A 12,919-nucleotide genomic window follows, 5' to 3' on the forward strand; every position below is an offset into this window, starting at 1 on the left:
TTCGATGCTGAATTCAAAGGCTGCAGGATGCCTAATTTTATCCATAAGAGATGATATTTCTTAGATACCATCTGAAGCAAAACCAGTGTTATGATTTCTGCCTCAATGGGCACTCTCACAACATCTTCCAGGGTGTAGCACCTCCTTCTTGACAGGAAGCAGCTGTTTTACTGAATAGATTCTTGTTTTTAACTTATCTCTTGTGTTACGCACAACAGATTTGAGCTCTCCCTTGGACCATTTTCATCATTTCCTTCATGGAGTTGCTGATGCCATTGTGCAACCGGAGACAGATACTTGTTATATGCATTAAGGCTAATGCTTGTTGGCAACGGAGTATAATTTTCTCTAAATCTGCTTGACTGCTGCTTTTTAGGAGTTGAAGACCGATGTCTTGGAAACCACAGACCCTCTTCGGACAGACTCAAACAAGGTAAGCTCAGCTAAATTGTTTGTATAGCGGGCATTCATAGTGTGCATTCAATGGGATATGCTTCTAATTTCAAGGAACTGCCATACTGTGTGCGGAAGACTGACTTTTCTGGTGTGTGTATGACTTTAGAGAGGCCAAACAGAATTTTCAGTAAACGTTTAACTGTGGATCTGAAAGCCTCTAATTTCCAACAAGTTGAAAATCCTGCAACTTCTGATGTGTATGTAACTTTGTATCAATAGTTTAGTATTTTTTTAAATGCACATCCATCTTTGCATTTGGTATTCTTGGTTTATTCATGCCACTGAGATCAAGACAGTGACATATTTTTCCGTGCCTAATGTTGGCTTCAACTGGTTGGTGTTTTTTTATGTGTACATAACTTCAAAGCCACGCGCTTGCCATTTTGATATCTACCTAGCTTTTGGGTCTGCAGTGTGGCATATCTGATTTGATGTGTGTTCTACATTGTGGAAAAGAGGCGGCTGAGGTTTCTGGTGTAATTCTGATTTTAGAGCAAGAGACAGGTATTTCTGTTATGTGCCTAACTTAATGCGGAGCATCCAAATTCTTCCAGTTTAGCAACATTAGTAAAATACTGTTAGTACATACCATTGGTACCTTGGACTGTCACGACTACTGGATAGATTCTGCACCATTAAACACCAGTAATACAAGTACTGTTTCACTTCAGTTGGAAAATCAGGGTACACCTTACAGACCCCTGATTCCCAGGAGTGGTAAAGCCAAAGAGTATTCTAAAAGGTGGGCGGTACTAGAAATTCTGATATAATATGACCTAGTAAACCACACAAAGTTACCTAGGTGTCCAGTAAAATCACTACTCCTACAAAAATAGGTCTTAATTTCCTGCAAGGGATAATAGGGCAGCTAAAATCTGAGGCTAGATTGTTATTAAATGGGGACCGATAACCAGGGTTATTCCATGAGGAAGACACCTAGGGTATCTCAGCTGCCTTCAGTAGTCCTTAAGTTTACTACTGTTGCAATCATGTGTGATTTAGAATATATGTCTGCCTTCTGCCCTAAACTTGTAGTTACCCTAAAAGCAATAAGGAGTCATTAATTTACTTTGTGCATGTGTAGGTGAGTTCCACCTCAAAAACTGTTAATGGTCAAGTCCAAAAACTAAGCACCCTAACTGGAATAGGATCCAAGTTATGTCCCAAAAATAGCTCTCAGTGCCAAAACAAAGTTTACCAAAAATTAAAATAATGTGTCTAGTACTTGATGGTTCCTGTGGACCTGGCACAGTCCCTTGGCAGGAGAAGCAGCTGATGGTGTATGTGACTACTAGACCCTCACGCCAAGCTAAGATTTTAATCCAGTCATTTTATGGAGGTATCTGTGAATTCAGGCCTCAGGTGTAGTTCGTTTACAATAGGGTCCCTGTTACCTTGTAGATAAATTAGGCTGGTACAGAACCTTGCACTCAGCAGGGCATATATAGTTGGTGGTTCCCTGTCTTTGGTAAATTTCCTGGAAGAGACAGACATTTGTTGTATTCTGTTCTCAGGCTTGGAATAATTTACAGATTCATATACTGTTTTTGATGTACAATAAACATTTGATATTTTGTTAATTTAGTTTTAACATATTTGGTGCACTTTTTGTTCAGTTTACTACCTGCATCTTCTAAGCTTGTGCTTATGAAATATAAATGTAAAATATCCTTATTACTATTGGTAAGTCACTGCCAACCAAAGAGCAAGCAGCATTGATCAATCTTCCTTTTCAATCTCGTTACCAGGATTTATGAGCAGGCATTGGCAGGACTGCTTCAACAAGTGAAGCTGATTTGTGAATTGTCCCCCAAGATGCCATGCCTTGTTTTCCTGGTTGCTTTGTGATGCCCAGCACAGAGCAGGAAAGTCAAGAGGACACGTTCCATCAACAATTTTTCTAAAATCAATAAAATATGTTTCTAAACAATGAGGCATACTACACACTCCCTTTGGGACGTTAGTGCTCTAATTAGAAAGACAGCGGATTTTACATATAGACCTTTCGTAGGCTGCCTCCATGCTAGTGGTGCAGTTGTTACATCATAACACCATAGCCTGATAGGAGGCAACAGGTGCCACCCTAGAGGATGGGTGGTGGTACACATTGTATGCATTTTGTTTTTGGTAGAATGTAGCATCTCTATTGAACTCCTATTGTAGAGGTCATAGGGTTGAAAACGTAATGCAGGCCATGCATTGCTTTTCGAAGCCATGCCGTAGAATTGCCTCTTTGTGTATTCTTGCCATTTCTCTCGCCTTGTCTCAATCAACAAGTCTCTCTCCTCTACTTGATTTTCTCTCCTTGCCATCGTCCTCTCTCTGAACTTACTCTCACCCATTCCTGACCCTGCTCTCGCTTTCCCCACTGTTGAAGCCCTGGCTGTCTTTGATTATCTTCTCACTCTTTACCTCTCACTGCTTCTCTCGTCATCCTACCTTCTCTCAACTCAGTCATGATAATATTTGTTCTGCATTGTTGATGTGCCCACTGCCTTTGCTCAGCCTCTTCTCGTCTCCCTCGCTTCCTGGTTGCCTCTTCTCTATTGTGCCCTACTCTTTTCTCAATTGCCCATTCTCTTTTCTATGCCTCTCCCTATCTCCTTTACCTTCTTTTGATTCAGCACCACACCGCCTCTGCACACTTCTCCCCACCACCTTATCCTCTTGTCTGCTCTGTCCTGTGTTCCACTGGATTCCATTATCTGCCCTGTCCTCTGCTCCACTGTCTCTTCTGCTCCACCCATTCATTTACTCTTCAAGTCACTCTCTCTTTCACCAACATTGATGTGCCCATGTCTTTATCCCTTGCTGTTCCAGGATCACTGGACCACGAATAACCCAATCCAAAGCACCATCATTCTCCTGATTGAGCAGATCGTGTTAGCCCTGGGTGGCGAATTCAAACTTTATCTGCCACAGCTCGTGCCCCACATGCTTCGGGTCTTCATGAATGACAACAGTGCAGGGCGCATTGTGACTATCAAGGTGAGCTGGGGAAGGGTGAGGTGTGCTATTTTCACAGACAGAAGAGTGAGGTCAGGTGGGCATGTGCGATGGATGTGGGCAAAAAATTCAGGTGCACCAAGTCATACTGACTTTGTTGTACCACTAAGGGGAGAACTGAATGGAGCCAACAGATTGGAATTCCACTGAAAGATATGTTCATTGAGCCTATAATGAGGAGTGTTACGCCAAGAAGATGAGTGTTGGAGTGGAGTGGGTGGGGATCTTTGCCAATGTCATCGTGAGTGAGCATTGTAGAGAAATCCGCATTGGCTTGACAGCCATGATGGAGGAGCACAAGCTTACATCCTTAATTGTAGGGGACTGTGCAGTATTATTGCTATGACGATGGAAGAGGAAAATGATTGGAGTAGGAGGTGGGTGCTGACAACCTTGAATTGGTGGGATGTGTAATTGCTGTTAAGATAATCGTCCTTCACTGCCGCCAGTAGGGTATATTGTGGGCAAGGCCAGTTTTATTTCATCTGTTGTCTGGCAGCCATTCATAATTTTTTTCAATATGTCCCTTCCGCAGCTTCTCAATGCAATCCAGCTATTCGGTGCAAATCTGGATGATTATCTTCATCTGCTGTTGCCTCCAATAGTAAAGCTGTTTGATGCGCCAGATGCCCCAATACTAGCACGGAAGTGAGTATGCATAATATGCAGCATGCACATTTTAAATGGTGGTAAGATATTTTTAGAGTAGTGTCACAGCCCCTCCACACATCTTGGTCCTTATCAAACCATTTCGAGTCCCACCTGGTGAAAGTCCCATTGCTGTGGTAATGTCCAGATGCCTGAAGGATTTATTTTTAGGTCTTGCGCCTAGCGTTGCAGTGCGCAGCAGTGCTCGCGCAGCGCGAGTCATTTGGTAGCTAAAAATTGGGTTTTACAAGCTTACCTAGGAATCGCACACACTTGTGCATGTGCTTTTCCTTTTGTGGCTCGCTGTTGGCCTTTGCGTGCGTCTTTTTATAAAAGACAGCACACAATTGGCCAAAGGTGGGCGCATTGCTCTGCCCACGACCTATTGGTGTCTGTTACGGGCACTGGCCGTCATGTGCTTTCAATTATAGTGCCCAGACACGGGCACGATAATTGAAAGCAAGACTCGTTGTGGTGCGCGAGAGCGCGCACCACTCGCGGGCTTTTTTCGTTTTTTGTTATGCGAGGCATTAGTGTCTCATCCTGCATCTACTTTAGCAAGCGTGACATTTCATTTCTCATGCCGCATACAGTGGACGGCGGCGATTTTGCTTTTTAGAGATAACTGCGACACAACAGCAGGACTAACCAGGCTAATCTCTTGCCACATACTGATACATTGGCTAAAACATGGAATGTATAACTTTCAGCATTGTTGGTTGAAGCCTTCTGGAAAGAATGCAGAGTTTACGTATGTACAGTGGCCTCTTTGAACAGATTTCACTTAGTAGTTTATTTTTAATCAGTCTCCATATTTCAGTTCACGGGTGCTCCAAATACACAACTTGTGTTTAACTTTAAAAATTACACGCAATGGGGTTTTTCACGGATGATTTGAACAAATGATGCTGGCCAGTAGGGCAAATTTCGTGTTTGCACACATTCGAATCAATGCATGTGTGCACATTAACACGTTATCTTTCGTTTCGAATTCCAAAGCTGAATGGTGTGGCAATTGCACTCATACTAATTAATGCACCCCCTCCCCCAGTGTCGCAAATTGTAAATATGAAATACTCGTCTGACTTGTTGTACGGGCCTAACCGAAGAGGTTTATATGTCAGTGCTTAACAAACAATTACTTGCTATTAATCGTGATCGTACTGTGAATGTAAGCATTAATCGTGACATGGAATCCTAATTTAGAGAAAACTGAAGTTCAGTTCAGGCTGTATTCTGCGTTTAGTATTTACCATGTATGAATAAATGCTTTTCAGCAAAGTATCATATCTAGTTGCAGGGCAGCTGAATCTATTTTCGAAACTATTTTGCACAAGAAAATATTTTTCCCCTACTCCGTATACTTTGTGTGTACCATGCAAAGTAGGGATTATGGAATTGGAATTGTGGTCTTCTTTTTTCAATGGTGCACAATTACCTGGTCCATGGAATTGTTGAAGTATTTGGTCTGTTAAGTTTAACAATAGGTGTTTCCATGGTCTGAGGTTTGGCTATATTGGCAAGCAGATTCACTTACAGCAGTTAAAACAAGCACATTATAGTGCTGGAGAGCGGGATAAAGTACAAAAAAAACCTGCAAAATGTTAAACGGTTCATATTCATCAAGCCAAAAGGAGTCTACTTTATGGTGAGTAGTTCTTTCACATGAAGGTCACCCCATACCTGTGGAGGGCATTCTGCAGGATAACTGCAGGTTGTACTTTGCATTGACTCTGGATAGTGCATCGCATGTAAAAAGGTGTACTTTAGAGTGAAGTGTACTTCCACTGGTGCCATTTCTAGAATGTGTGAATGTTCCAAGTCTGGGCATCTCTGATGGCAAATTTCCTGAACTGCTTGTCTCTCCCCCCTAAGAGTTTTATTAGCATTTAAATGATATTAAATTATAGCTAATGCTGCAGTGATATTACAAACCAAGTACTGTCCATTGGCTGAAGGCCCTACAATACAACCATCCTCATTGCATCACTGGATGGGACTCCCGTCCCTGTAGCATGCAGTACATCTTGCCGGTATATCATACTACTTTAGGGTAACAAAAGAACACATATACTGTTTCATCCCCCATCCACCACCCTCCTGGTTAATGAAAAGATTCCACGCAGCCTTTTTTCATGTAGTAGGCCACAAAAGCAAACGTGAACTCTGTTATAGGACACAGAGGTGGGGCTACTTTTATGCACATCGCAGACAGCGAATGTATTTCTCTTTTGATTTGTAGGCAATAATTACTTGGTAACCCTTCGCCACTCCAATGAACCTCATCAATTAAAAAGACTAGACCTAGCAACAGCTGTTTTTAATCTTCCTACTCACCTGAATTATTAATGACATTAGGGAGTATTTTGAAACAGCTGCTGCTTGAAATTGATGAACATCGTCCATGGAGTGTCTGAATGAAAGGGACCACGCAGTGAATGATGTCACAATAGGGTTCAAAACCCAAGCAGACATAATCAAGCAAAGGAACAATTGAAAAGGCCTATTGCTGATGTTTGTTAGAGATACAGGAGTGAATGAAGAGAACAGTTTTTTCTGTACACCTGGACGGTGCCTTTAACGGAGCTCTCTCGGTAACCACGTGGTCATGTTTTAGGATGTTTTCCTTCCAATCTGCTTCCCATACAGGCTCTTCAAATATATTACTGAGTTATACTCCTACATCACAGCTCATGGAGACCGTTTACCTCTCTGGAACGTGTTTTCTTTCCCTTCTCGAGGTATTTGCAAGGGCTTTGGGTCAGCACAGCTCTGCAGTGTCACACCGTTTCATTTGCAAACCGTAGAAACATGCAGTAGTCTGTTTTAGAGAAAGTTAATTGAACATTTTCCATAGCTGAGAGTTATAAAGCCTGTGGTTGCCTTTAAGGTCGATGTTTACATTCCCCCCTCTACTAGCCACCTGTGAGAAAGTCCACTGTTTTAATTCTCCTGCTAACTCTTGGCCAAGTAAAGGTGTCCAGTTGGGGTTAGACCAGCAAGTTTATGTACACAAACTACACATCAATCAATCAATCATATCATTTGTAAAGCGCACTACTCACCCGTGAGGGTCTCAAGGCTCTGGGGTGGGGAATGCTGCTACTGCTCGAAAACCCAGCTGTAGAAGCTGAGTCGTCTGTTGAGGTACGTTGGCCCGGTGTTGTGGAGTGCCTTGTGTGCGTGGGAGAGTAGCTTGAAGGTTATTTTCTTGTTGACCGGGAGCCAGTGCAGGTCTCTCAGGTGGGGTGTGATGTGGCCTTCGCTTGGATCCCGGCGTTGTGGAGGCGTGTTCGTAGTGTGTGGTGGCAGACCTTGTCGAAGGCGGCTGACAGGTCCAAGAGGATAAGGGCCGCCGTTTCTCCGTTGTCCAGAAGGGACTTGATGTCATCGGTGGTGGCGATGAGGCCAGTCTCGGTGCTGTGGTTGCTGCGGAACCCGGACTGTGAAGGGTCCAGGATGTTGTTCTCCTCGAGGTAGCGGGTCAGTTGTTCGTTTACGGTTTTCTCGATGAACTTTGCCGGGAACGGGTGCAGGGAGATGGGCCAGAAGTTCTTGAGGTCCTTGGGGTCCACCTTGGGTTTCTTGAGTAAGACTTTGCTTCCAGCTCTCCGGGAAGATTGCTGCCTCGAAGGAGGTTTTGATTACTTTCCGGAGATTGGGTGCGATGGACGTGCTGGCTTTGTTGAAGATGTGGTGTGGGCATGGGTCTGACGGAGATCCGGAGTGGATGGTGTTCATGATCTTGATGGTGTCGTCGTCATTGATGTTGCTCCAGGAGAGCAGGCGGTTGGTGCGGATGCTGGTCGTGGTGGTGGAGGTCTCAGTGGTTGTTGGGACGGTCGTGGCGCTGAAGCAGTCATGGATGACCTCGATCTTGTGGTGGAAGAAGGTGGCCAGCGAGTCACACAGGTCTTGCGAGGGTGGGACGTCGCTGGTGTTGGAGAGTTTTTTCACAATGACGAACAGCTCTTTGCTGTTGTGCGTGTTGTTGTCTAGGCGGTTTTTGAAGGAGGCCCTTTTGGCGGATCTGATGAAGTGATGGTGTCTATGGGTGGCGTTCTTGTGGGCTGCGTGGCTGTCCGGTGTTCGTTCACGGAGCCAGATCTTCTCCAGCTTTCGGCAGGTTTGCTTGGAGGCCCGGAGGTCTTCAGTGAACCAGCTGACTTTCTTGTAGGTGTGACTGTTGGAGGGTTTCTTGATCAAGGGTGTTGGCGCAGTTGTTGATCCACTGTCTGAGGTTGTGGGTGGCGGTGTCTGGGTCGGTGGGGTCGGCGAGTGGGCTCTGGGCGAGGGTGGTGGTTAGCTGGTCTTGGTGACTTTGCTCCAGCAGCGGCGAAGCATATGTTGGGTGCGGCGGTGCTTGGTGGGTTTCTTGAAGGTGAAGTGGATGCAGCGATGGTCGGTCCAGTGGAGTTCGCTGGTGTGGTTGAAGGAGACGTGGGGGCTTGCGGAGATGATAGGGTCAAGCGTGTGACCGGCGGAGTGTTGTGACGAGTTGTCTGAGTCCGTGGTTGGCTAGGTTGTCGATCAGGGTGTGGATTTGGTGGTGGTGTTGTTCTCAAGGTGGAAGTTCAGGTCACCGAGGAGGATGTAGTCTGTGGAGGCGAGGGCATGTGTGCTGACAAAGTCGGCGATTGAGTCACTGAACTGTGGTCGGGGTCCGGGGGGTCTGTAGATGAGGGTTCCTATGAGGGTGGTGTTGGGTCGGTGTGGATCTGGGAGTGCAGGTGTTCAGCTCTGCTGAGGGTGTCATCGGTGTTGGTTGAGATTCTGAGAGTTTTCCTGTGGACAATGGGAATTCCTCCTCCTGCTCCGTTGGTGCGGTCCCTGCGGGTGATCTTGTAGCCTTACGGGACGGCTATGGCTATGTTGGGTGCTGAAGCGGGGTTCAGCCAGGTCTCTGTCAGGAAGGAGACGTCTGGGGAGGTTGAGTCGAGTAGGTCCCAGAGTTCAACTGCGTGTTTGCGGGCGGAGCGGGTGTTGAGAAGGATGCATCTGAGGAGGTTGGGTTCCTTCCTGGTCGGTAGCATGGTGGGGCGGATGCTTGTGAAGCTGCAGTTCCAGCAGGTGAAAGCTCTGTGGGTGTGTTTCGGGATGGCCAGGAAGCAGGTGTGTGATCGTCTGGTGTTGAGTGCGTGGAGGGTTCTGGCATCGTAGCAGTATTGGGCGTCGTGGCGTTCGCGGGGTCCTGGCGCTGGGCGCCGTTCTGGCGCTGGGCGCGATCCAGGTGCGGACGGGTGCAGACGGGCTTGCCTCAGGCGCGCCTTCTGCGATGTGGGAGGGAGGATCAGCTGGGAGGCGGGAGCGGGCGGTGAATTGGATTGCAGGGGGGCAGGGACGCAGCGGTGGGAAAAACGTGCGGGGGCCGCGGGAGAACTGGGCACAGGATGGAAAAACAAGTTTAGGCAAGAAAACAAGTACAGGCACAGAGGAATAAAAACAAGTCTGGGCAAGAAAGCAAGTACAGGCACAGGGGAATAAAAACAAGTCTGGGCAAGAAAGCAAGTACAGGCACAGGGGAATAAAAACAAGTCTGGGCAAGAAAGCAAGTTAGGCACAGGGGAAAAAGTACAAGATTAGGCAAAAACAATGCAGGCAGAGCCGTGCAGCAGCGTGGGGAGCGACCTGCCTGCGAGCAGGGTCAGAGGTGGCTCCTAAACTGTTGTTTAAACGCCTGTTTATAAGACTATAGGGTTGTCGAGCCGCAAAGGATTTTATAAGCATGCCTTAATATGTCTTGAATAGGTTACGGTGCAATGGATGTTTTTTAATTAAAAGCTGAGACAGCATTTTTGAACTGCCGGCTCGTGACTCGTGTGTGCCAGTGATTCTTGTTGTGCATAGAAAGTTTCAGGGAGATCCGTCAAGCGGAGACTGAGAAATTGGGGAGGGCAAAAAAAGTGTGTTTTCCATGTTAATTTCCATTGGAATTTTGAACAAGACTGCAGCCCACACTGCTGAATGGAATTACACCAAATTTGACAGAAAGCTAGGTTTTGGCACACAGATTGTGCTTTTTAGGTCTCGCCTGAGCCACCGCATGCGTTGCTCTGCGAGACATTTAGCAAGCGGGTTTTCAAAGTGCTACCACAGGCTTTTGGTGGCCTCAAGCTTGCGATTACGCATGCGCGCAGCCGCCATCTGTCTTTCCTCCTGTCACGGGTCATTAAGTGCATCGCGATCACTTTCACTTTCACGGCGTGTGCGCGCACAAAACTCCCGGGCTTGTTTTCACGCACGCACCACACGCATGCTTGTTCCCCTGATGCTCTGCTCCGCTGTCCCTTTCACTTTTTCCTGCTATTTTGTAACTTCCAATGTTTTTAGAAAAGTCGGCTTTCTTCCTGCATGCGTTCACCCGATGGTTCTACCCTCCCCTACAATGCATGACTTTCTCACGTCTTCTGTCTCCTTCGCACAAGACCTCCCCATACCTTATGCCTTCGCCGCATAAAGCATTACTTTTATATACAACGGGCTTTCGGAGCAGCTTCATCTGTCCAGCGATTTCCACATCCCAAGTAAATAGCTGCGTGAGAGAGAGAGAATCGCTCTAGAGACCTGCGCGCGGGAGGCTGTGATCAGTCCCTAAACCAATCCCACAGCTGCCGCGCTCACAGATTCCCTTTGGGAGCGCCAAATGGCTGCTGAGAGGGTCTGATGGCTCAGTGAGCTAATGCATTCCACTATAAAAATGCCCCTGGCAGCTTGGTCACCATTTCGAATCCCAGAGGGCCCACTAGTCTTTCATCCTCCCGAGGTGGAACACATGAGTGCTACCGAGTTATAGAAAAAGAAACATCAGTTTAAATGGAAGGATGGCTCAGTACTTTTATGCGAATTCTAGCATGACAAAAATAGCTTTCTAGTCTTCTAAGGTGGATATATTGGGCAATACCAACAACTGATATTTACGCTACACAAAAACAAGCGTTGAGAGAGAGCTTGGGGCCAATGTGTGCTTTAAAAACACACATGGGAGCCCTGCTTCTTCAAATATTAAATCCCGCTGGAAATATCCAGCAGTAAATGCCAAGTTTATGCTGCAGGGTTTACAAGAAAATGCAAATTGTGCAACACATTCTTTGGCATCATCATCTAACCATTTTGACTTTTTAAAACACATTTGTACAGAAAGAATTCAAATATTCTAGAAAATACAAACCTTTCTAAAGATAGACAACTACCCTAACTTAGCAGATCCCAATTCAAATGTTAGTTACCAGAAGAATGAGGCTTAAAACACCATTTTAATCACACTGCCCTCTCTAACACACCCAGAGTAAAATAGTTTGTATAAAACAGGCCATGCTGCATTCATGAGAAAATACACCTACAGATCCATTCTTCCATGTAGTTATAGGCATGCCTCTTTTATTCTACATATACTAAATATGTTTTTAAACTGGTCTTCTTGTTCATATTTATTCTTTGTCCATGCTACGGGCCTTATGGAAACAAAACGGCCCTGCAGAGGAGTGTAGCACAATAGAGAGGTATAATCGGGCCCACTGAAATTATACGGCAAGGGAGGGCGACATTATGCAGCAGGATTCACTAGGTTATGCATCAAGAAAATGCAAATTATGCTGCATAATGTGGCATATTTTGTGATGGTATCAGTTCATGATTTTGTCATTTTTTTACACGTTAACACTATCTACACACCTTCTGAGTACTAGTTTAGCACACAAATACAGCTGTTCATATTTATTTGTGAGAGGGGTGTATGAAATGTCATGAGGCTTATATTGACGGCATGCACTTCTGTGCTGTGATGTGGGCAGTATGATTTTCACCTCTACCTTAGTTACATTATTGGTAGAATGTTATGTTGCAGTCATATTTAACCCATTACAAATCAGCATTGGCATAGCCAATAGGTCTCGCCTTTGGGACCTTATAAATGTTTAGCCATGCAACAGTTAATGTTCTTGCACCAAGGATTTTGTGCTGCTTAACTAAATACTTATAAGGTCCCAAAAGTGAGACCTATTGACCATGCCAATGCTTGTTGTTATTTGGTGTAAATCTGTTCAGTAGTCGTTGTGAAATTAAAATCAATCCAAATTTGTATATTTATGATCGTGGATAATTTGCGAATAATGGCAAGATCTGCAGAGCTTTTATTGGCTGCCGACACTTCAACCAGTAAGTGTAAGCAGCCATCTTGGTCCCACAAAAACACACAAAGAAAGGGATGAATACCATAACCCCCTAGCCTTGCTCCTGAGGCCCAAGAAGATAATTTTTTCTTTAACAAATTGCTTCGAATTTGCAGCAAAAAATGTAAATAAAAAATAAAACAAGCACAGGCTTCCACGCTTGTTTTGAAAAGGACCCCTGGTCGGCATGCGGCTATTTTATAAAAAATGGAGGGAGGCACATGGGGTCTCCTCCAGGGGCTTACTTTACCCCGGGACCAACACCTCCCTAGGTCTTATGAACATTATAAGGGGGAGGGCCTTTCGGACTGTCCCCATTGGAGCTGGGGACAACCACCTCCCTGGTGCTACAGTAGTAAAAAATAGACAGGGGGCCTTACAGACTCCCTGGGGACCACCACCTCCCTGGGGCTAAATTAAATGTAGTGGGGAGGGCCTTGCAGAGCCCCTGGGGCCACCACCTGGGGGCTCATTTGAAAGTAATGGGAGGGTGCTCGCAGACCACTTGGTGACCACCACCTCCCTGGGGTACATAACTTTAAAAACAAGGAGGGGTCTCTGGGCCATATACAGACCCTGGGACCACCACTTTCAAGATAAAGGTCAGAAACTAACAGAAAGAGGCAAAATAGAGGTCAAAA

The 12,919-nt window shown here is 45.6% G+C and overlaps 1 protein-coding gene across 2 annotated transcripts in view; it reads left to right on the forward strand.

Moving 5' to 3' along the window:
- Positions 1 to 12,919, forward strand: part of MTOR (mechanistic target of rapamycin kinase) — a 938,810-nt gene that overhangs the window by 301,206 nt on the left and 624,685 nt on the right. For both annotated transcript variants that reach the window (XM_086921314.1, XM_086921315.1), the window contains 3 exons: positions 377 to 433; positions 3,277 to 3,444; positions 3,998 to 4,110. In XM_086921314.1, the coding sequence (XP_086777440.1) occupies positions 377 to 433; positions 3,277 to 3,444; positions 3,998 to 4,110 (338 nt within the window). The remainder of the gene's footprint in view (positions 1 to 376; positions 434 to 3,276; positions 3,445 to 3,997; positions 4,111 to 12,919) is intronic.

Source organism: Lissotriton vulgaris, chromosome 5 (assembly GCF_964263255.1).
Source record: "Lissotriton vulgaris chromosome 5, aLisVul1.2, whole genome shotgun sequence".
Taxonomy (NCBI): domain Eukaryota; kingdom Metazoa; phylum Chordata; class Amphibia; order Caudata; family Salamandridae; genus Lissotriton; species Lissotriton vulgaris.